Raw genomic sequence first — 20,766 nt, 5'->3', positions numbered from 1 at the left:
CATCCCCCCCTTGGTCGACCACTTGGGCTCCAAGAAAGGATGTCAATGTGATCATTATGGTGGTCAAAGTAATGCCAAGCACCAAGAGTCATTCCTTGCACCATAGATGTGTCCTGGTCTCCTAGCTCCTCCCTTAGCTCCTTCATGGATTATCTCAACGGTCATTTCTTGCATACTTAATTTGTCTTAACCTTTAGCTCATTCATTAGCTTCTTCCTTGGTTATCTCAAAGGTCATTTCTTGTACTTTTAACTTGTCCAAGCCTTTAGCTCATCTTTTAGCTCCCTTTTTGGTCCTGTTAGGACAAGCTTGGTTGAACTACTTTGAGCTGAAAGATCGAGTCCTTGAGCTGGTGTTTTACTCCTCCAGTGATAACTCTTCGATGGATGCGATTACTTGTAGCTTGGCCTCCCGTTGAGTTAGTCTCCGAGATTTGAAGCCATTTCCTCGAGTTAAGTTAGCTGAAATATAAGTTCATATTTAATTTCTATAGTTAGAATGAAAATTGTTGAGCTTAGAGCTTAGTTTAAGCTAAATTTTAAGTTTGTATTTCATACGTGATTTGCTTCGGATCGAATTTTCTGGGTTCTCACATCCCTCCCTCTTTATTGAAAGTTTCGTCCTCGAAACTTGGATCAGCTTGAGCTTTTGAATAAATGAGGGTATTGTGAACGTATTTTCTCTTCGAGTTCCCAAGTTGCCTCTCTTTCGGTATGATTTGACCACTGCACTTTGACGTATGGGATTGTCCGGTGCCTCAACACTTGGTCTTTCGAGTCCACTATTCGGATAGGGATTTCTTTGTATTTGAGTTCTTCATTGAGATTTCTTTCAATTATCAGTGGTGCAACTTTGAGTACATGACTAGGGTCTGGGACATATTTTCTCAGTTACGAGATGTGGAAAACGCTGTGAATCCTGGACATATCAGGCGGCAAAGCTAGACGGTAGGATAAAGTTCCCACTTTTTCCAATATTTCGAACGGTCCCACATATCTTGGGTTTAACTTTCCAGATTTTCTGATCCGAACCACACCCTTCATAGGAGAGACCTTGACATAAGCCTTTTCACTGATCTCCAATTCCAACGGTCTTCTCTTCAAATCTGCCCAGCTCTTTTGTCTATCTTGGGCTTTGATTCTTTCCTTGATTATAGTTCCTTTGTCAACGGTTAATTGAACAAGCTCTGGTCCAGTAATAGCTTTTTCTCTGACTTCGTCCCAATATATGGGCGACCTACACTTTCGGCCATACAAAGCCTCATACGGAGCCATCTCGATGCTACTGTGATAGCTGTTGTTATAGGCGAATTCTGTCAGGGGTAACTGTTCACTCCAGTTTCCAGTAAAATCTAGAGCACATGCCCTCAGCATGTCCTCGAGGGTTTGAATTGTTCTCTCGGTTTGGCCATTAGTTTGTGGATGATAGGCCGTGCTAAGAGTGACCTTGGTTCCCATAGCCTTTTGAAAACTTTTCCAAAATCTTGACACAAATCTTGGATCTCGATTAGACAGTATACTTACTGGGACTCCATGTAGTCTTACTATGTTGTCCCTATACAAGGTAGCTAGCTTATCCAAGTTGTAATTCATCTGCACTGGCAAGAAATGTGCAGACTTTGTTAATCTGTCAATGATTACCCAGATCCCATCGTGCCCTTGCCTTGATTTCGGTAGCCCTACTACGAAATCCATGGAGATGTTATCCCACTTCCATTTTGGTATTTCCAATTGTTGTAGAAGTCCTCCCGGCCGTTGGTGTTCTGCCTTGACTTGTTGACAGGTTAGGCACTTGGAAATAAAGACAGCTACGTCTTTCTTCATTCCGTTCCACCAGTAATTATTTTTCAGGTCTCTGTACATTTTGGTGCTTCCTGGATGTACTGAAATTCTTGATTTATGTGCCTCAATCATTACTTCTTCTCGAATCCCATCGATATCGGGCACATACAATCGTCCTTTCATCCAAAAGATACCATTCTCATCAATTTGAAACTCTGGAACCTTTCTTTCTTGGATCTGTTCTTTAATTTTAAGGATGTAGGTGTCTTGACTCTGCTTCAATTTGATGGTAGTCTGAAGTCCTGGTTGCGCTGATAGTGAAGATAAGCTTACTTTTCCAAAATTTCTTCGACTTAATGCATCTGCCACCTTATTCGTCTTACTCGGATGATAATTGATTACCAAATCATATTCTTTTAGAATTTCCACCCACCTTCTTTGCATCATATTTAATTCTTTTTGGGTGAAAATGTACTTGAGGCTCTGGTGATCAGTAAATATTTCACATTTCACTCCATAAAGGCAGTGCCTCCAGATTTTGAGTGCAAATACAACTGCAGCTAACTCAAGGTCATAAGTCGGGTAATTCTGCTCATACGGTTTTAACTGTCGTGAAGCATAAGCAATTACTTGACCTTCTTGAATAAGTACACACCCTAACCCTCCCTTTGAAGCGTCACTGTACACTGTGAAGTCTTTGCCGTCTTCAGGAAGGATTAATACTGGTGTAGTTGCGAGTTCTGTCTTCAGAGTTTCAAAACTCTTCTCACATGCTTCATTCCATATAAATTTCGAATTTTTCTGAGTAAGTTTGGTGAGTAGAATGGTTATCAAAGAAAATCCTTCCACAAATTTTCTGTAGTAGCCATCTAATCCCAGAAAACTTCTTACTTCAGTTACTGTTTTCGGCTGTGGCCAATCCTTGATTGCCTCTACTTTCTTAGGGTCTACTGACACCCCAAATTCAGAAATTATATGACCTAGGAACGCCACACTTTTTAACCAAAATTCACACTTCTTGAATTTGGCATATAATTCCTTTTCTCTCAGTGTTTGCAACGTGAGACGCAAATGTTCTCGGTGTTCTTCCTCGCTTGGTGAGTATACCAAGATATCATCTATAAAAACAACCACAAGCTTGTCGAGATATGGTTTGAACACTCGATTCATCAGGTCCATGAATGCTGCAGGAGCATTTGTTAGACCTAAAGGCATTACTGTAAATTCGTAATGTCCATATCTCGTCCTAAAAGCAGTTTTAGGGATATCCTCAGTTTTGACTTTCAGTTGATGATAACCAGATCTTAGATCGAGTTTTGAGAAAACCTTGGCTCCCTTTAGCTGATCAAAAAGATTGTCTATTCTTGGGAGTGGGTACTTATTCTTTATGGTGATCTTATTCAACTCCCGGTAGTCAATACATAGCCTCGTACTCCCGTCCTTCTTCTTGACGAATAATACTGGGGCTCCCCACGGGTATGTACTGGGGCGGATCTGCTTCTTGTCCAGTAAATCCTACAGTTGCTCCTTTAATTCCTTTAGTTCTGCTGGAGCCATTCGGTATGGTGCCTTTGAAATGGGTGCAGCACCAGGGACCAAATTGATTTCAAATTCTACTTTTTTATCGGGTATCTCTCCCGGTAATTCCTCGGGGAAAACATCTGGAAATTCTTGAACAATTGGAATATCTTCCAACTTTGGGACTTCTTATTCTTTGACCTAATTGATCACTGTCAGGTAAATTTCTTCCCCTCCTTTTATGGCCTTCCAGGCTTGTGAGGCGGATAACAGCGATTTCCTTTCCTTGGATTTTCCGTGGTATATGACTTCTTCTTTAGTCGAAGTCTGAAGTCTAATTTCTTTCTTTTGACAGTCCACTATGGCATGGTTTTTAGCTAACCAGTCCATTCCAAGAATGATGTCAAACTCAACCATATTGAGTTGAATCAATTCCACTTTGAAAGTTTGTTTGCTGATACAAATTTTACAGTTTCGATGCACTTTGTGTGTCTCAATTATTTTTCTTGCCGGTGTTGCCACTCTTAATGGTTCACTAAGAGTATCATGTTCAAGTTTAAGTTTCTTAGCAAATCTTCTAGACACAAACGAGTGTGTAGCACCACAATCAAACAAGGTATATGCAGAAATTTCATTGAGTACGATAGTACCTGTCACCACTTCGTTGGTATTATCAGCTTCCTCCTGAGTTATTGCATACACTCGGGCATTCGTCTTGTTTTCGTTTGGTTTGTTAGGTCCCGTCCCTTTTCCTTTATTTTTCGGACATTCTTTAATTCGATGACCCACCTGTCCACACTTGAAACATGCACCTGTCTTCCGATAGCATTCTTCGATATGATACTGTTTACAGGTGTCGCACCACTTCCCTTCCCTATTTCCAGTATTGCCAGAGCCTCCTTTGAAAGGCCCACCTGAATAATTTGGCTTCTTAAACTTGGGATCATTTTGAATAGATTGGTTGACCTTCGGTCTTTTGCTCTTATTTTCTTCCTCGCGGCGTTTGATATCCGTTTCTGCGCTCATTGCAGCGCCCATCAAATCCGCAAAACTGTTTGGCTTGAATACTGCCAAAGCTGACTGAATCCGGCTATTGAGTCCCTTTTTAAAACGATGCATTTTTAGTGTTTCATCAGACATGATTGTTGGGACATAGTGTTCCCAGATCATTGAACCGTGAAGTGTATTCCATCACTGTCATGTCCATAGCCTGTTTGAAGTTTTCGAACTCACTCAACTTCTGCAGACGAAATTCGGCTGGGTAGTATTGTTTCAAAAATTCTCTCTTGAAAATCTGCCATGTGATTTCTTCTACTTCAGCTAGAGATGGTGACACAGTTTCCCACCACTTTCGTGCTCTGTCTTCTAGAAACGGTGTTACAACTTCTATTCTCAATCCTTCAGGTACTTCCAGTAAATGTAGTTGGGTCTCCACATTTTTAAGCCAGTTATGGCTAACTTCTGGATCTGGGTTTCCATCGAAAGTTAGAACTCTATTTCGCCTCAGAGATTCATAATGGTATTTAATTCCACGCGGTTGTGGTTCCGGTGGTGGCTGGATAGCGTTGGCAAGGGGGTTCACGATTCCTTGCAATGTGGCGGCTACAATGGTAGCTATTGCCATCATATCTTCTTGACTAAGATTCACTCTCGGTGGTGGTGGTTGATTTTCATTTTGGTTGGCGCCACGAGGGTTACGATTGTTTCGGGGTGGTCTGCCTGCCATTTCCTATAAACATATATTTTATTAATTTATTTACCATAATGTAAAATCAAAATAATTTTAATAAATCTTGAAATTCATACAATCAAAAGTTTCAAAACAAATGATTAATCAAATAATTCTGGATACAATCGATGCTTAATCTAAAGCTCTCTCTACTCGTCTATGACTTCACCGTTTTCTACTGCCTCATTAATTTCCTCTTCTTCAATAGGATTTTCTCCTTGGTTAGCTTCGAGTTCTTCCAAGAGCTCCTCCATATTGATCATGTTATTCTGTAGTTGATCAATACGATTTTGCAATTGTGTATTGTGATGATCAACGTTATTTACTTGCTCCTGAAGCTCTTGTATTGTTGATTGGCTTACTTTCTCATCGATTTCTTGTTCCTCGATTTGTTCTTCAAGACGGCGTTGTGTTTTGAGAAGGCTATCATCCCGGATTTGGAGTGTAAAAATCCTATCTTGAGCTTTGTTTAACTCTTGTTTGGTGATCTCTTGACGACGTTCCGACTCTAGATGATAGGCAGCATAACGTCTAACGTCCTCCCGTAGTCTCTTCTCTTCCTCTCTGGCTTCACGAAGATCCTCCATCATGCACACGTTATTCCCATCCAACTGGTAGTTATCTCTCTCGAGTTTTTCATTTTTTTCTTTCAGTGTTTTAATTTCTGTCTCCTTTTCCCGAAGTTGTTTATGAAGTTCATTTATAATGCTTTGAAAGTCCATGTTGGTTTCCTATAAAGATAACGAAATTTTTATAAGATACTCATCACATTTTTATAAGATACTCATCAAATACTCTCCCTAGCTTGATTTTCGATACTAAGGATTTGCGGAACGATTGAAGGGATAGATTTTCGAAGTGTTCGAAAATTAGGGAACAAATGAAAGTTGGATTCAGATTGGGATGCACTAGGCTTTTGCAAAAATTTGACTTTGTCAAATTTTGTCTGTCAAAATCCTGGCGGCTCTGATACCACTTAAATGTCACGCCCCGTATCCGAAGCGTCGGTGACATCCGGAATTGTTTAACAAACACTTGAAAACAGTTAAGCCTCGTATCAAAATGCCAAAAACCAGCACATTGTCTTTACAATGACAATAGAAATAAAAATTACATCAGAGTTGCAATTGCGGAAACTGAACAAAAGAAAAATAAAGTCTAAAATTCAGGAAACTTGTCTGTCGATCACCATCCCCAGAACGCTTCCTGTTTCTCTTCATTCATTTGTTCCTCATTTTTATCTGAAATTTGTAAGGGGTGAGTGTTTTGGGAAACACTCAGCAAGTGGGGGGGTCGATCGATATCCAATTATACATATAGAACTTAGTCTTTAAAATATTTCTTTAACACACTTTCAAATCTCATTACTTTTAACCTACAGAAACGAATCGAATATAAGACAGAAGTTAACAGATGATTCAGAACAATTCAGAAGCAGATCAGATCATTTCAGAACAATTCGAAGACAGACACAACACTGTTACTCATCTCGTTTCAATGGTCAAATTGTCCCCAATATGTTAGTCCTCTAAGGAGTGAGGCCAGAACTCGGTTTTATACCCACCGGTGGGGGCCAGACAGAAATGGTTTTATACCCACCATTGGGGGCCAAACAGAAATGGTTTTATACCCACCATCTGGGGCCAGACAGAATCACAATTCTCGTCCCATTTCAAATTGAATCGTAACAGTGTAACAAAGATTTCAGACTTATCAGACAGAACGTATCAGAATTTTCAGATATCAAAGTTTCAAACGGATTCAGCGGAATCAAGAATTTCGAAACATAGAATAAAACACATAATCGATCGAAAATTTTAAAAGACAGACATCATGCTTTTGGAAAATGAAGACACACATACATGCATGTCATAACTTATATATTCAAGTTTTAAAGTACAAACGAATATACATAGCAAAAACCCACTTACCGTATTATATAGGTAGAACCGAAATTTGTAGATGTTGACACGAAGTTTCCTCTCGGATTTCGGGCAGCACTTCGACTTATAATTTGAACAGAACACTCTTATTATTTCAGCAGCATTTCGACGTGAATTTTTGATCGCCTGCAATGCAAGAACTTCCTTTTCTTTCCTTGCTCTCCTTTGGCCGAAACTTGAGGTGTATTTTTGGTGTGTTTTTCCATTAACATGTGAGTGGTATTTATAGTTGCAAATATGGCTTTTCATCCCCTCCCTTGGTCGACCACTTGGGCTCCAATAAAGGATGTTAATGTGATCATTATGGTGGTCAAAGTAATGCCAAGCTCCAAGAGTCATTCCTTGCACCATAAATGTGTCCTGGTCTCCTAGCTCCTCCCTTAGCTCCTTCATGGATTATCTCAACGGTCATTTCTTGCATACTTAATTTGTCTTAACCTTTAGCTCATTCATTAGCTTCTTCCTTGGTTATCTCAAAGTCATTTCTTTCACTTTTAAGTTGTCCAAGCCTTTAACTCATCTTTTAGCTCCCTTTTTGGTCATGTTAGGACAAGCTTGGTTGAGCTGCTTTGAGCTGAAAGATTGAGTCCTTGAGCTAGGGTTTTACTCCTCCAGTGATAACTCTTCGATGGATGCGATTACTTGCAGCTTGGCCTCCCGTTGAGTTAGTTTTCGAGATTTGAAGCCATTTCCTCGAGTTAAGTTAGCTGAAATCTTAGTTCATATTTAATTTCTATAGTTAGAATGAAAATTGTTGAGCTTAGAGCTTAGATTAAGCTAAATTTTAAGTTTGTATTTCTTACGTGATTCTTCGGATCGAATTTTCCGGGTTCTCACATCCTCAGCCAACAGTTGGCTTACATGACATCTACTCTAACATGAATCACGTTAATTAGATAATTTTCAATATTTTTTTATCTTTATTTTCTTTTGAATCAAAGAAATATTATAATTAAAATATTTAATCATTATTTTGGAAGAATTAAAATTGTGAAATTAGATGTATCTTTTCAAATTCTTACGTGTATCAAATAGGTAATTTACCTTCAACAATGTCGTTCAATATATCATGAATGCCATTTCATATTGAATTTTTGTTCTTAACTTTGCAAAACATATAAGACAATAACATTTAATAAAATACTTTATTTATTCATTGGCACTTTAAAATAAAGACAATTTTTAATAAAAATAATTTTCAAACTATTCAAAATTTGTGTTCACACTCAAAATTTAATCAAAATTTAGGAAATAAAGATCTAACGACTCAACATGTTCTTAAATTAAAAAATCTTAAATCAAAAAAAGTATAAAAAAATTGCATAATAAATTAATGTAATATTCCATGCAATATAGTGATAGAATAAATTCACAAAAGTTATAAATTATTTATATCACAAAATAATTTATGTGAATCAAAATAAATACATGCTAGAAATTTTAAAATTTAGTTGAATCTATTAATTCACTATAAAAACTCAAGGCATTTAGGGAGTAATAAAAAAACCGAGATATAAATCAAAATAAATTATTTTAATATTTAAATAAATAAAATACTCAAAATAGTCATAAATCACATGTTATAATCGTGCATAAGCTACCTTTATGGTCGTTTTTCAATATAGACGATGATATCAATTTATTGAGTTTATCATTTATTTTCTTTTTTGGTTGATGAAGTTTCGGTCTCACTATCTCGCATCCATAATTTTTATTCAATATCCTCTGTAGTTCTCCATTGAACATCAAATCACTATTAAAAAAAATAGTGAAAATCATAGATCATGCTTCTTCTAGAGAATGAATAACAAATATATGTTTTGAATCGATATCAAGCCAATATCCTTTGATACATCTTATATCTATGATCATTTTCTTAAAGAATATTGGAAATTTTAGATCTTATATCGATATTCTTTAAGAAATTGAAATAAGTTTCTCAATTCATCAGATTATCAAAAAATCAATCAACTAAAAAGGTATAAAATTAATATTCCTTTAGAATATTGCCAAATCTTGAATATTATATTAATATTCTTCGTGAATATTAACAAATATTTGATCTGTGATTAGTATTTCTTCCCGATGCGCCATAATAAGAATTATATCAAACAAACTTATCCCAATTGGGATGAAACAGATGGATCGAACTGATAAATTGAAACGGACGAAACAAATCGGATCGGAACAGAACATAGAAAAAAATGCAAACGCGAAGCAAATAATTCAAAACAAAAATACAGTATAAGATCAAATTTTAACACATACATAATATTTTAAAACATATATAAGCCCACTTACTGTAATTAAAAGATGTGGTTCAAAACTTGCTTGATTCTTGAATGAAGACTTGGCCGATTCTGGACAACACTTGGGCGTGAATTGAGTACCATCTCAAGTAGGTTTTGGATGAAATTCTTGAGCTGAATAACGCCTTGGGTATCCCTTAGTTGCTGCCTGAAACGGACTAGCACGGCAGCTCCTTCCTTACTTGAGAGTGACTGAAATTTGGAGGATTTTTGTGGGAGTTTTTGGTATGTCACTTCACAACACATGATATGATATTTATATGTGAAAAAATGGTAGGTCTTTCCCCCAATTCAGACAAATTTGGCCTTCAAAATGCCCAAGGATGATTGTTCAAATAGCCTCCAAGTGGTCGAAGTTTATCTACAACCAAGGGTCACATTGGTGCACTCAATGGTCACTTCTTGCATCATTATTATGTCCAATTATTTAGCTCATCTGTTGGATGTATTTTTGGTTTATTTAAGAGATGAAAAAGGAGCTTCTTTGAGCTAAATTTTTGAGTTCACGAGCTAGGATATTTCTTCTCCGATCAGCAACATTTCGGTCCTTGCGGTTTTGCGACGCCTTGAGCTCCATTATGTTGTATCTTGCACATCTTGAGCTGAATTTTCAAGTCCAATTGTTGAGCTCTGAGTTTGAAAAGCTTGAGTTAAAATTCTTGAGGTTTATTGTTTGTATGGTTTGCTTCGAAAATCTGAGTCTTCACGTCCTATCCTCCTTATTGGAAGTTTCACCCTCGAAACTTGCGTTTTCTTGATCTTCAAAAAAGGTATGAATATTGGGTATGCATCTTCTCTTCGAGCTCCCATGTTGCTTCTCGTTCGGTATGATTGGACCATTGTATTTTGACGTATGGAATGTGGTCTGGTGCCTTAGTACTTTGTCCTTGGTGTCCATTATACGGATAAGGAGCTCTTCATATTTTAGTTCTTCATTCAGGTTCCCATCTATTAGTAGTGGTGTGACTTCAAAAATATTTTACTATAAAGATAAGAATCAAGTTTTTATTAGAAATGAGAAGTTAGACTTCTTTATTTTCATAGTATATTTGTATTATAATCATAGTACTAGTCTAGTCTAGTTTATTATGTCCTCATCATCACTATATTCTTCAACCACATCCATAGGTTCTTCTTCATCTTCTTCCATATTTTCCACGACAAGGTGAAGATAACTATTTTTTGCTTGCAGTTTATCCATTGTGCCATGAAGCTTGGCAATGTAATGCTCTTGCTTGCTAGCAAGGTTTTCGTGCTGATGATGAGAGCGGTTAGCAAGGTCCTTCTCAGTTTCAATCTTTTCTATCAACTCTCAGTTAAGGGAAACTAGTACCACATGAGATGGATTACGTGGTGTTAGGGCGAGCTGGCTCTTTGCTTGATCAAGGTGATGGATGAGACGTTGTATATCAGTTTGAAACAGGTCTTTAATCTCCATGAGTTCTTGTTTCTCTCTAGCGAGTTCAGCCTTTAGGATTGCAATATCTCAGATTTGGTTGTCAATGATAAGTTGATGATTGTGAAGGGCGGCTTGAGCACGAGTATGAGGGGCGCCCATCTCCTAGACAAATCGAGTGAAAATGAATTAGAATCAAAGTGACATTATTAGAAAAACAAGGTATTTGGATCGAACAGAATTTTTCAAGGGATTTTATAAAAGTGAAAGTTTAACAATTTTCGCATAGATTAAAATTATGGATTCATGGATGGAATCGAGTGTTGAGATTTCTATACGATGATATAAGTCATTCGAATATACCCACAAATGGAAGTAGATCAAATGTCGGGATTTGAATAGTGGAAGATAAGTGATGTGTTGAAATGATTTGTATAGGGAGACATGTGGCTTTTGCCAAAATTTGACTTCTCAAATTTGTCTTTCAAAATCTCATCCGGATTATGAACCTGAAGGCTCTGATACTACTTAAATGTCAAGTCCCAAGACCGAGACATCAGTGACATTCAGCATTGTTTAAAAATTATATTGAAAACAATAATCCTCGTAGCAAATAGCCAAAACCGGTTTAATTCATAAAAGAACATTGTCTTTACATATGAGAAATACGAATAATGTGGAAGCTGTTCTTACAAAGAAAAGTGCGAAATGCAAAAGCGAATAAACTATAATCATGAAATCAGGGACTTGGTCTTTATACTCTTTATTTTTTCATTAGCTCCAAAATTGATTTTATTCCGTCTCTTCCGTTTGTTCTTCATTATTATCTGGGGAGGGACGTAAATGGGTGATCGTTTTGAGAAACACTCAGCAAATGGGGTCGATCGAATACCAAAATAACAAGTTATACATATACATATATTTAAAGTGACTGTTTTTCAAAGCAGAAGACAAAAAAGAAATAGACAGAGTTCAGAACTTATATCATATGATCGGATCATATCAAATAGAACATAATCTTAACCGAATAAAATCTTATTAAATTAGAATCACATACTGAACAAAGATCTTATAATAAGGACAATGGGCTATCATTGATCTTGGGCTCTCTCTGGGTCTTTCTCCTGTAAATGGACTCCCTTTGAGGTTTTTTTCCATAGATAGGCTCCGTCTGAGGCCTTTTCCCTCACCGACTTTCCTGATGCGCCATAATTCGAATCATATCAAACAAACTTATCCCATTGGGACGAAATAGACAGATCGAACGTATCAAATGAAACGGACGGAACAAATCGGATCGGAACTGAACTTAGCAAAAGATGCAAATGCGAAGCAAATGATTCAAAGCAAAAATACAGTATATGATCGAATTTTAACACATACATAATTTTTTAAAACATGTATAAGCCCACTTGCCGTAATTAAAAGATGTGGTTCAAAACTTGCTTGATTCTTGAATGAAGACTTGGCCAATTTTGGACAACACTTGGGCGTGAATTGGGTACCGTGTCGAGTAGGCTTTGGATGAAATTCTTGAGCAGAATAACACATTGGGTATCCCTTAATTGCTGCCTAAAACGGACTAGCACAACAGCTCCTTCTTTCCTTGCGAGTGACCGAAATTTGGAGGATTGTTGTGGGAGTTTTTGGTGTGTCACTTCACAACACATGATATGGTATTTATATGTGAAAAAAATGGTAGGTCTTCCCCCACATTCAGCCGAATTTGGCCTTCAAAATGCCCAAGGATGATGGTCCAAATAGCCTCTAAGTTGTCAAAGTTTATCTATAACCAAAGGTCAAATTGGTGCACTCAATAGTCACTTCTTGCATCATTATTATGTCCAATCTTTTAGCTCATCCCTTGGCTATATTTTTGGTTTATTTAGGACATGGAAAAGGAAGTTTCTTTGAGCAAAATTTTCGAGTTCACAAGCTAGGGTTTTTCTTCTCCGATCGGCAACATTTCGGTCCTTGCGGTTTTACGACACCTTGAGCTCCATTATGTTGTATCTCGCACATCTTGAGCTGAAATTTCAAGTCCAATTGTTAAGCTCTGAGTTTGACAAGCTTGAGTTAAAATTTTTGAGGTTTATTGTTTGTGTGATTTGCTTCGAAAATCCGAGTCCTCACATGTTTGTTGCAGTGAGAGCTTTGAATTTATGCAAGGTGACATAATTGCTCAGCAATGCTCTTGCATCATCAAACAGTCGGCTTAAAAGGATGAAAAAACCTACTGATTGCTTTTAACTTTGGATCATTGTCTTCAGAATATGAAACAAAATTACAGACCAATTGATCTTTATTTCTGTGGTGATGACTGTCATCACCAAGAACTTTCTCTGAGGTGAAGGCATCAAAAGAGCCTGCCTTAGCCAAAATAGTATTGGCCACCACATCAACCGGCAATTGATACTCCAACTTCATTTCTTTCTTCTTTCTTGATATCTTGATTAGATCACTAAAAGCAGAGAACTTCAACTTCATATCATCAACTGCTTGCTGTGGGACTTCAGAGAAGTTAGTTATACATTCAGAGGGAAACTGTAACTGGGTTGAGAAGAAATCTTGCTCAATCAGCAGGCTATCCTCTCCCATAGGCATCTGTAGCTTCCAATCTTCAGTGAATTTTCCTCTCGCATAGAAGACATCCAAAGATGAACCGAGAAAGGTCTTGATTCTAGATGACTAAACCGCCTTGAAGACTTGAGTAACTGCAACATCTTCCATAGAATAAATCGATTCAAAATCGATTATGAGTACATTCATGATGTAGAAAGGACTAACTGGTGCTGTCATTTCTGAATTGCCGGTGCTGTCATTTCTGAAATGAATAACTAGAATTTAAATGTTTGAATTTTTGTAGAAAGAAATATAACCAAGTAATGAGAAAATATGCAAAATATATGGATGTGTCATAATAAATTGGAACCAACCAGTGCAATCTTTCGAATTGAATCATTGTTGTTTTGCAAAATGTGAAGGTACGCGTGTATGTTTTTCGCAAAATATTTTGATCTGTGGCAGTCAATTCCCATAAATTTATTAATCAATACCATTTCGTTTAAATTGAAAATAAACACCAATTTGCACGAAAGTTGGATCCATAAAGGGAGGAGAATAAATTGAATGGTTATATAAGATATTCTATTATGAAATGGGAAAAATAAATTAAAAATAGATTAATTTGCAAAAGATTGTACAATTGCCAATGTTTGAATGGATGAATAATATGGTCAATATTAAGCAGTCGAACTTGTCGAAGTAGCGGCGCCGCCGGCTTCTGTTTCCGTCGATGTTTGAGGACGAGCTGCCGAATCTACACCAATAAAATCCTAATTCATTAATATTATAGATATAAATATAAAGTGTAATTTAAATATAAACCTTCCCGATAAAAATTCCAAGTTAATATAATATAGGCATTTTAAAAAATTTTGACTCGATAAAAGTTTAAGTTCTGCCTCCCATTGTGCAGTATGGGTGCTTCAAGTGGCAAAACATTGCTATATGACTTACTTTTGTGTACAACTCAAATTTTTTTGCATGAAGAAAAATTTAATATTTCTGTCTGTGTTGGGTATTTGAATTGATTTACAAGGTGCTATAGTAGATTTTTACGATATCTGGTGTTAATCGTTTTTATACAGTAAAGATGCATCTATTGTGCGCACGGAATAAATAATTCTTGTTCCCACGCGATAAAGTACTGCATGAACTAAAATCAATTCCTGAAACAGTACGAGTTACTACCTCTAGATTATGTTTTTTTCTTAAAAAAAAAACTAACGAGATCAAAACTTTAAAAACATAAAAAATTTATAGGATACTTGTATTCTCAAATTCGATATCTAATTCTATATTTACATTGAGGGATACAAACAATCACATATAAGACCCCAAATTGTTGCCAATTCTAAAAAAAAATGTTGTCTAAATTTGTGTGAAGCGCACATGGTGCCACTAGAAGTTCAGTCATGCCTCACTGTCTCCCCTTTGACCCATTTTTAGGCACCAGAAACCCTACAGCTCATCTCACGTGCTTGGATTTTCATACTGGCCACTTAAANTTTGTATAAAAAAAATTAGGGACAATTTTAGTACACGAGAAAGAAGAGTCTCAAATAAATCTCTGGCTAAGGATGCGTTTGTCTCAATTTGTTAAACACTAGTGACTATTTAATTTAGTACACAAGAAAAAAGAGAGAATGAACCAGAAACGACCAAAACAAAAGAGCCGAGACTACTAAAAACATATTTATGGAGAAAACTACTTTTTGGATCAATTTTATTTATATGAGATTATATGTGAATAATTATGTGTTGTGTGTTGTCTATTAAATTAAGCTCAAAACTAAAGTGACCAGTTAAAGTTTTAGCTATTGAACTCTAGTGTATCTCATAGATTGTAATTTCTTTTTTTATGATGAGCTAAAACATAAATATCAGAAGATAATGATAGACATTATATATGGGACATGTTCCTCAGATCGCGCTGTATCATGCACCCTATTCTCTTCTCCATTAAGAAAGTAGTCCAAAAGAGAAAACTAAAGGATTCTCTCACAGAAAAGAGCGCGTAGATCTGGAAGATCAAGACACGTTCTAAAGAATTCAGGATTATGGCTTCATGTACGCTTTCGAATTTAAAGTCAAATTCTTAATGATTTTGCATTATGAATTTTAAAGTTTATAGATTTTCCCCAACACTAATAATTTTCTACACTATTGTGTAAAGTCATGGTTCAATTATTATACCACTTAATTGTTCTTATGTTATTGAAATATTTACGACATTAGTTAATCCATTTACTTGCCCTAACACTTTTAAAAACTAGTTAAGCTTAATATTTGACCACATCGATAATATTGTAAAAGAGAGAAATAAGTAAATTAAATACTTTGTTTGTTTATGTTCTATAATTATTTTTAGTTTAACTTTTGGCAATCTCGTTTTTTCCATTATATTATAATTTAACCCAATTTAATAGATCTTAAAATTTATAAATATTATTCATTAAATTTAATAAAAAACAAAACCATTTTAGCCCCTATAGTAGAATTTTTTTCCTAAAAACATTATCATTGTTTATTTTATAACTTATGTTTGTAAAATAAATTTTCGAAAACTCCAAATAGCTCTAAATTTGAGGGATCGACCTAAAATGTAATACATTAGCATTGCCCCTTTAATTTAACCTATCCACACGTAGCTTAGCTCGAGTATCCTCAATCCAACTACAAGAAAATTCAAAATTTGATGAAAATTCAAAAATTGATGAATCACACAAAAGTTATGATTTATTTGGGAATGATGATTTTTGAGTATATAAATTTATCACCATGTTACAAATATCATTTATTTGATGGGAAAAATACAAATCAACTTCTTATATTATATTCACCATCGTTCTAATTCGACGTTTTCGAATTAAGTTTTCATGTTCATAATAAATAATTAGGAAACATCATCAAAATTTTCAAGAAATTTGGTCTATTGTGAGTTTTGTTACTTTAATTAGTTAAGATATTTGAAGTTAGTGTAGTAAGTCCACCTAAACCAGAAGCAGTGATAGTTCGCGCGGGTTCGTAGACTGGACCTCCCGCTTTCGCTATTAGTTCGTTGAATTTTTTCTCTAGCTTCGACCAAGTGTTGCCATTTACCTGATGCCAAATATTACTGACGTGGTGTTGAACATTGCTGACATGCCTAACACTACGTTAACATTCGGGTAAAATTAGATTAACAGTGAAAATCCAATTACTCACTGCACTAAAACCGAATCCCAACTACATAAAGGACCAAAACCCTAACTCATAGGATGAATTTGAAATAATTTTCCGATGTGTTACATATCCTAAATATTGTTAGTTCTATTTTCTACCATGTTTATATAATTATAAAGAACACCATAAGCAGGAAATTAAATAAAGAATATTTATTTAAAGAATTTTACCAGTGGTGGATGAGAATGAAAGCCTAGGGGGTTGCAGTAAAGGAAGTGGAGTAGGTAGTGCAGAATAAGCTGAAGAAGGGCCTTCCAGCTGCGTCAGCGTAGGATAGTATACATAAGACGGTGCTTGGAAACGTTGCGCCGGGGGTACAGGATATGATCCCCTTGGTGCTTGTACAGAATATCCATAGTAATACGGATTACCTATGGCTGATGAAGAAGCCCCATATAACTGATTATAATAACTCATTTGTGGAATTCGTGGTTGGTTATACATTGTCTGTCAAATTAAAATAATAAATAAATAAATAAACAACCATATCCCGTTTTTATTTATATTTTCGAATTTTTTAAAAAATCGCGAAACCTAGTCTCACACTGACAACTTCGACGAGACAGTGCTCGGTACTAGTCATACCAAATTTGGAAAGAATTTAGAGTACTGAGATTGGTTTGATTATTGTCTTAAGATGATGTCGAGCGTTTGTTCATACGAGTTGCTCGATTTTAAATAATTTTATCGCGCTTAGGACAATCTATTTGTCATGATATTGAAGACTTGATGCCAATTTATGAAAAAATCAGAGCATTTTGATAAGAGTATGTATTTCATAAGACGGTCTCACGGATCTTTATTCATGAGACAGATAACTCATGTCCATATTAATTTACAATAAAATTAATATATTTAACATAAAAAGTAATATTTTTTTCGTGGATGACCCATATAGAATATCCGTTTCACAAAATTGACATGTGAGACCGTTTCACATGAGTTTTTGTGTTTTGATAGACATGAACGTTTAATAAAGTGGAAAAGAGGTGTAAGGGAAAGAACAATAACCTGGTTGAAACCATAATCTGGTGGGTAAGGAGCATACCTGAAATATAAAGTTTGCATTAGCCAAATTATTAAATATATGCATCAATGGATTAAAATTAGAAGGAAGATTTCTTCCTCATTTGAAAAATAAAAAATAGATAAAATTTATTGTGAATGTTTCGATTAATTTAGTCGACATAAGTATTTTTGTCGATAATTGTGATGGATTTTAAATGCATACAACATCCGCATCGACTAAAATTTTTTCTGATATCAGATATCTTTCGTCAAATCAAGATTTTTCTTAATTAATTTTAAAGTAAATAATATTGTATATATACAAGATATATTATATAATATATTCCATTTCGCCCTCGCAATTTTTTTTAAAATAAAAAACACCAAAAGTACTCGATCGAATCTTTCGAAAAACAATTTATTGGTATAAAATTGCTATTATTTAAAATTTTGGGGCATTTTAAAGAATAACATTGGTCAAATTTTTTTCCCCGATATTTAACCTCGACTTTTTATTCTTTACCTTCAAAGCTAATGCTTAAAAACTATAAACACCTAGTTTAATGCATGAGACAACGTTTTTAAATAATGAATCTATATTTTGAAAATGATAATTAATTTATAAATAATCATATACTAAATTTATTGTTCAAAATTTTTTCATAATGCATGTAAAATGTCAGACGATACTCAAACAAGTTGTTGCATGTATGTCCACATAACAATCGAGATTATATTCTAATATGAGACATCGTCTCAAACTTAAATCTCAGTGACAGATAAAAACAAAAATAAAAAAAATTTAGACTCAAAATTTAGGTGAATCATATTAAAATAATAAACTTATAATATTTTGAAAAATAGTTAATATAATTTATATCCGGAAAAAATGNCCCCCCGATTTTTAACCTCGACTTTTTATTCTTTACCCTCAAAGCTAATGCTTAAAAACTATAAACACCTAGTTTAATGCATGAGACAACGTTTTTAAATAATGAATCTATATTTTGAAAACGATAATTAATTTATAAAATAATCATATACTAAATTTATTGTTCAAAATTTTCTCATAATGCATGTAAAATGTCAGACGATACTCAAACAAGTTGTTGCATGTATGTATAGTGGCCACATAACAATCGAGATTATATTCTAATATGAGACGAAACTTAAATCTCAGTGACAAATAAAAACAAAAATAAAAAATTTAGACTCAAAATTTAGGTGAATCATATTANATTTTTGTATTGTACTCGCATATTTAATTTTTTAAAATTAAAATTAAAATTGTTATTGTTAGTCAATAAAAGGGGTCAACATAGCATTCAACGTATATTCCCTTATGTTACGTCATCAACTTGTCTATGGGTCATCTGCCAATAACGACTGCATTCAATACAATCCACCATTTTATTTTATTTTATTTTATAATTTTTCTTCTATATTTACCATTCTTTATTCACCCTTATTTAATATTTTTTTAATGCAAACTTTATGTAAAATTGAAGGGCAAAAAATCGGAAATGGGCTCGATACACGTTTATTTTTATGCATAACATTTCTAAAGATTATGGTTTTCTATATTTTTTTAAAGTAGAATTACTAGTTAATTATTGTTAAATATTTTTTAAATTTTCATAGACCAAATTTATATAATGATAAAAATTATTTCTCCTAAAAAAAAAAATCGTGGCTATTGTTATTTTTTAATTAAAATAGAGCGCTCGGCCTTCGATGATTCTATCTATCCACGATTAGTACTGTTACCCCACCGCATGTTTGCCATATATACTTTTCATATTAATCTTCCATGGACCATATTATTATTTCACAGATCAATGAAAAAGAAGAAAACGTACCCATACGGCGGATAGATAACCGGAGTCTGCAGTTCCGGCGGCGGAGGAGGTGGTGGTGGAGGTAGCGGAGGATAGGATGACGATGACCCCCCTTGTGCTATTCCAACTACTCTTGGATATAAATTTCCCCCTTGATTAGCGCCTATATTATTCAACACAACCAACTAATTGTTATAATTAATTCAACAACTTTTTATTCAAAATTTAAAGGGTTTTTCTTTAAACAAATATTTGATATATTTACTCACTATATATACACTAATTAGTCCTTAGTTTGGATGTCAACAAATCAAGGATATCAAATTTAACAACTGAGTTCTGACACCAAAGTCAAAAATATTAAATGAAATCTCGATTTCGAGACCAAATTGTAATAATCTGTCTTTCAATCTTGTTTTTCAAAAAAAGTTCAAAAATTTGGGTACCTACCTCTAGGTGGAGAAGGTCTTGGTCGGCCCAATGAAGCAATGTTACAGTTAGCTCTTCTTCCATCGATTACAGGATTCGGATCAGCACAAGCTCTTTGTGCTGACTCGGGATCTTGAAATGTCACCTGTAAAAATAAAATGAAATAAACCATATATTAAGAATTCATATAATTTTTTATAAATAAAAATAATATGCTTACGAATCCGTAGCCTTTGGATTTGCCAGTATGCTTGTCAGTGATGATCACAGCTTCAAGAATCTCACCAAATTGCTCGAAATGACTCTGCATTACTTCCGTGTGGGTTTCCCAGGCGAGCCCCCCAACGAACACCTTCGTAAACGTCGTGTCCCCGAATGGCGACCGGTAATGCTGATACGCCATGATATCTGATAAAATAAAACGCTGTAATTTTTATCTGCAAAAAAAAAAAAATAGGAATCGTTTCTCATATCTTCATCAAGAATCCAAGACCCAATGCGGGATTTCCTGTTGTCCTAATTTCTTCAGTCCATCAGCTGGCTCCAGCTGATCTTGTGTCAAACGGTGGCTGCCGCCGTGTGTTGGCGGAGGAGGGGAATATGGTGGGTTTATTTGATATATGTGGATTGTTAAGTAGAAGTGATTTGAGGAGAGAAGGGATCCGACAGTTGCAATCTCGAATCCGCTGTACGTAAGAAATGAAGGGCCAAGGCTATAGATCTGTGGCTTTNAGATTTGTTGGTTGCATAGAAATTATGAATCGAGACAATTTAGAATATTCACATATTTTTACTAGAATAATATCGGAGTCTCGAAGTTTATAGGATCGTACTACATGCTAACTGTGGTCGAGAATTCACATATAATATTAGTTTGTATATTCTTTGTATCATGACATGATCTTGCTGAGGATTAATTCTGATGTACAGTGTTAAACTGTGAAATTTGAATGATATATATACATAGAGGAGTTTAATATATAGATTGTTTGGGGGCATTCATGGTAAGCTCACAAAAAAAAAAAAAA

The 20,766-nt window shown here is 35.0% G+C and overlaps 1 protein-coding gene across 2 annotated transcripts; it reads right to left on the bottom strand.

Annotated features, from left to right (window-relative positions):
- Window positions 1–13,759: 13,759 nt before the first annotated feature.
- On the bottom strand, window positions 13,760–20,463 carry LOC140965898 (uncharacterized). Of its 2 annotated transcripts, none has more exons than XM_073426138.1 (6): window positions 19,959–20,463; window positions 19,760–19,883; window positions 19,331–19,472; window positions 17,469–17,511; window positions 16,634–16,910; window positions 13,760–13,995 (listed from the first exon to the last, which is right to left on the bottom strand). In XM_073426138.1, exons 1-6 carry the CDS (start codon window positions 20,139–20,141, stop codon window positions 13,919–13,921), a joined length of 846 nt encoding a protein of 281 aa, XP_073282239.1. In that variant the 5' UTR covers window positions 20,142–20,463; the 3' UTR covers window positions 13,760–13,918. The 2 variants fall into 2 exon arrangements, with proteins under 2 accessions (XP_073282239.1, XP_073282248.1); XM_073426147.1 differs by having other exon boundaries at window positions 13,761–13,995; window positions 17,475–17,511.
- Between the last annotated feature and the right edge of the window lie 303 nt (window positions 20,464–20,766).

Source organism: Primulina huaijiensis, chromosome 2, assembly GCF_012295235.1.
Source record: "Primulina huaijiensis isolate GDHJ02 chromosome 2, ASM1229523v2, whole genome shotgun sequence".
In the NCBI taxonomy this organism is placed as follows: domain Eukaryota; kingdom Viridiplantae; phylum Streptophyta; class Magnoliopsida; order Lamiales; family Gesneriaceae; genus Primulina; species Primulina huaijiensis.
This window is presented reverse-complemented; position numbering and strand designations above follow the sequence as displayed.

Excerpts from the sequence above, each read along its gene's own strand:
- LOC140965898 (XM_073426138.1), bottom strand. The coding sequence starts at position 20,141 with ATGGCGTATCAGCATTACCGGTCGCCATTCGGGGACACGACGTTTACG. Across the intron at positions 19,884-19,958 it reads AATCCAAAGGCTACGGATTC|GTGACATTTCAAGATCCCGA; the intron begins GTAAGCATATTA and ends TTATTTTTACAG. Across the intron at positions 17,512-19,330 it reads GTTATCTATCCGCCGTATGG|GTATGCTCCTTACCCACCAG; the intron begins GTACGTTTTCTT and ends TTTATATTTCAG.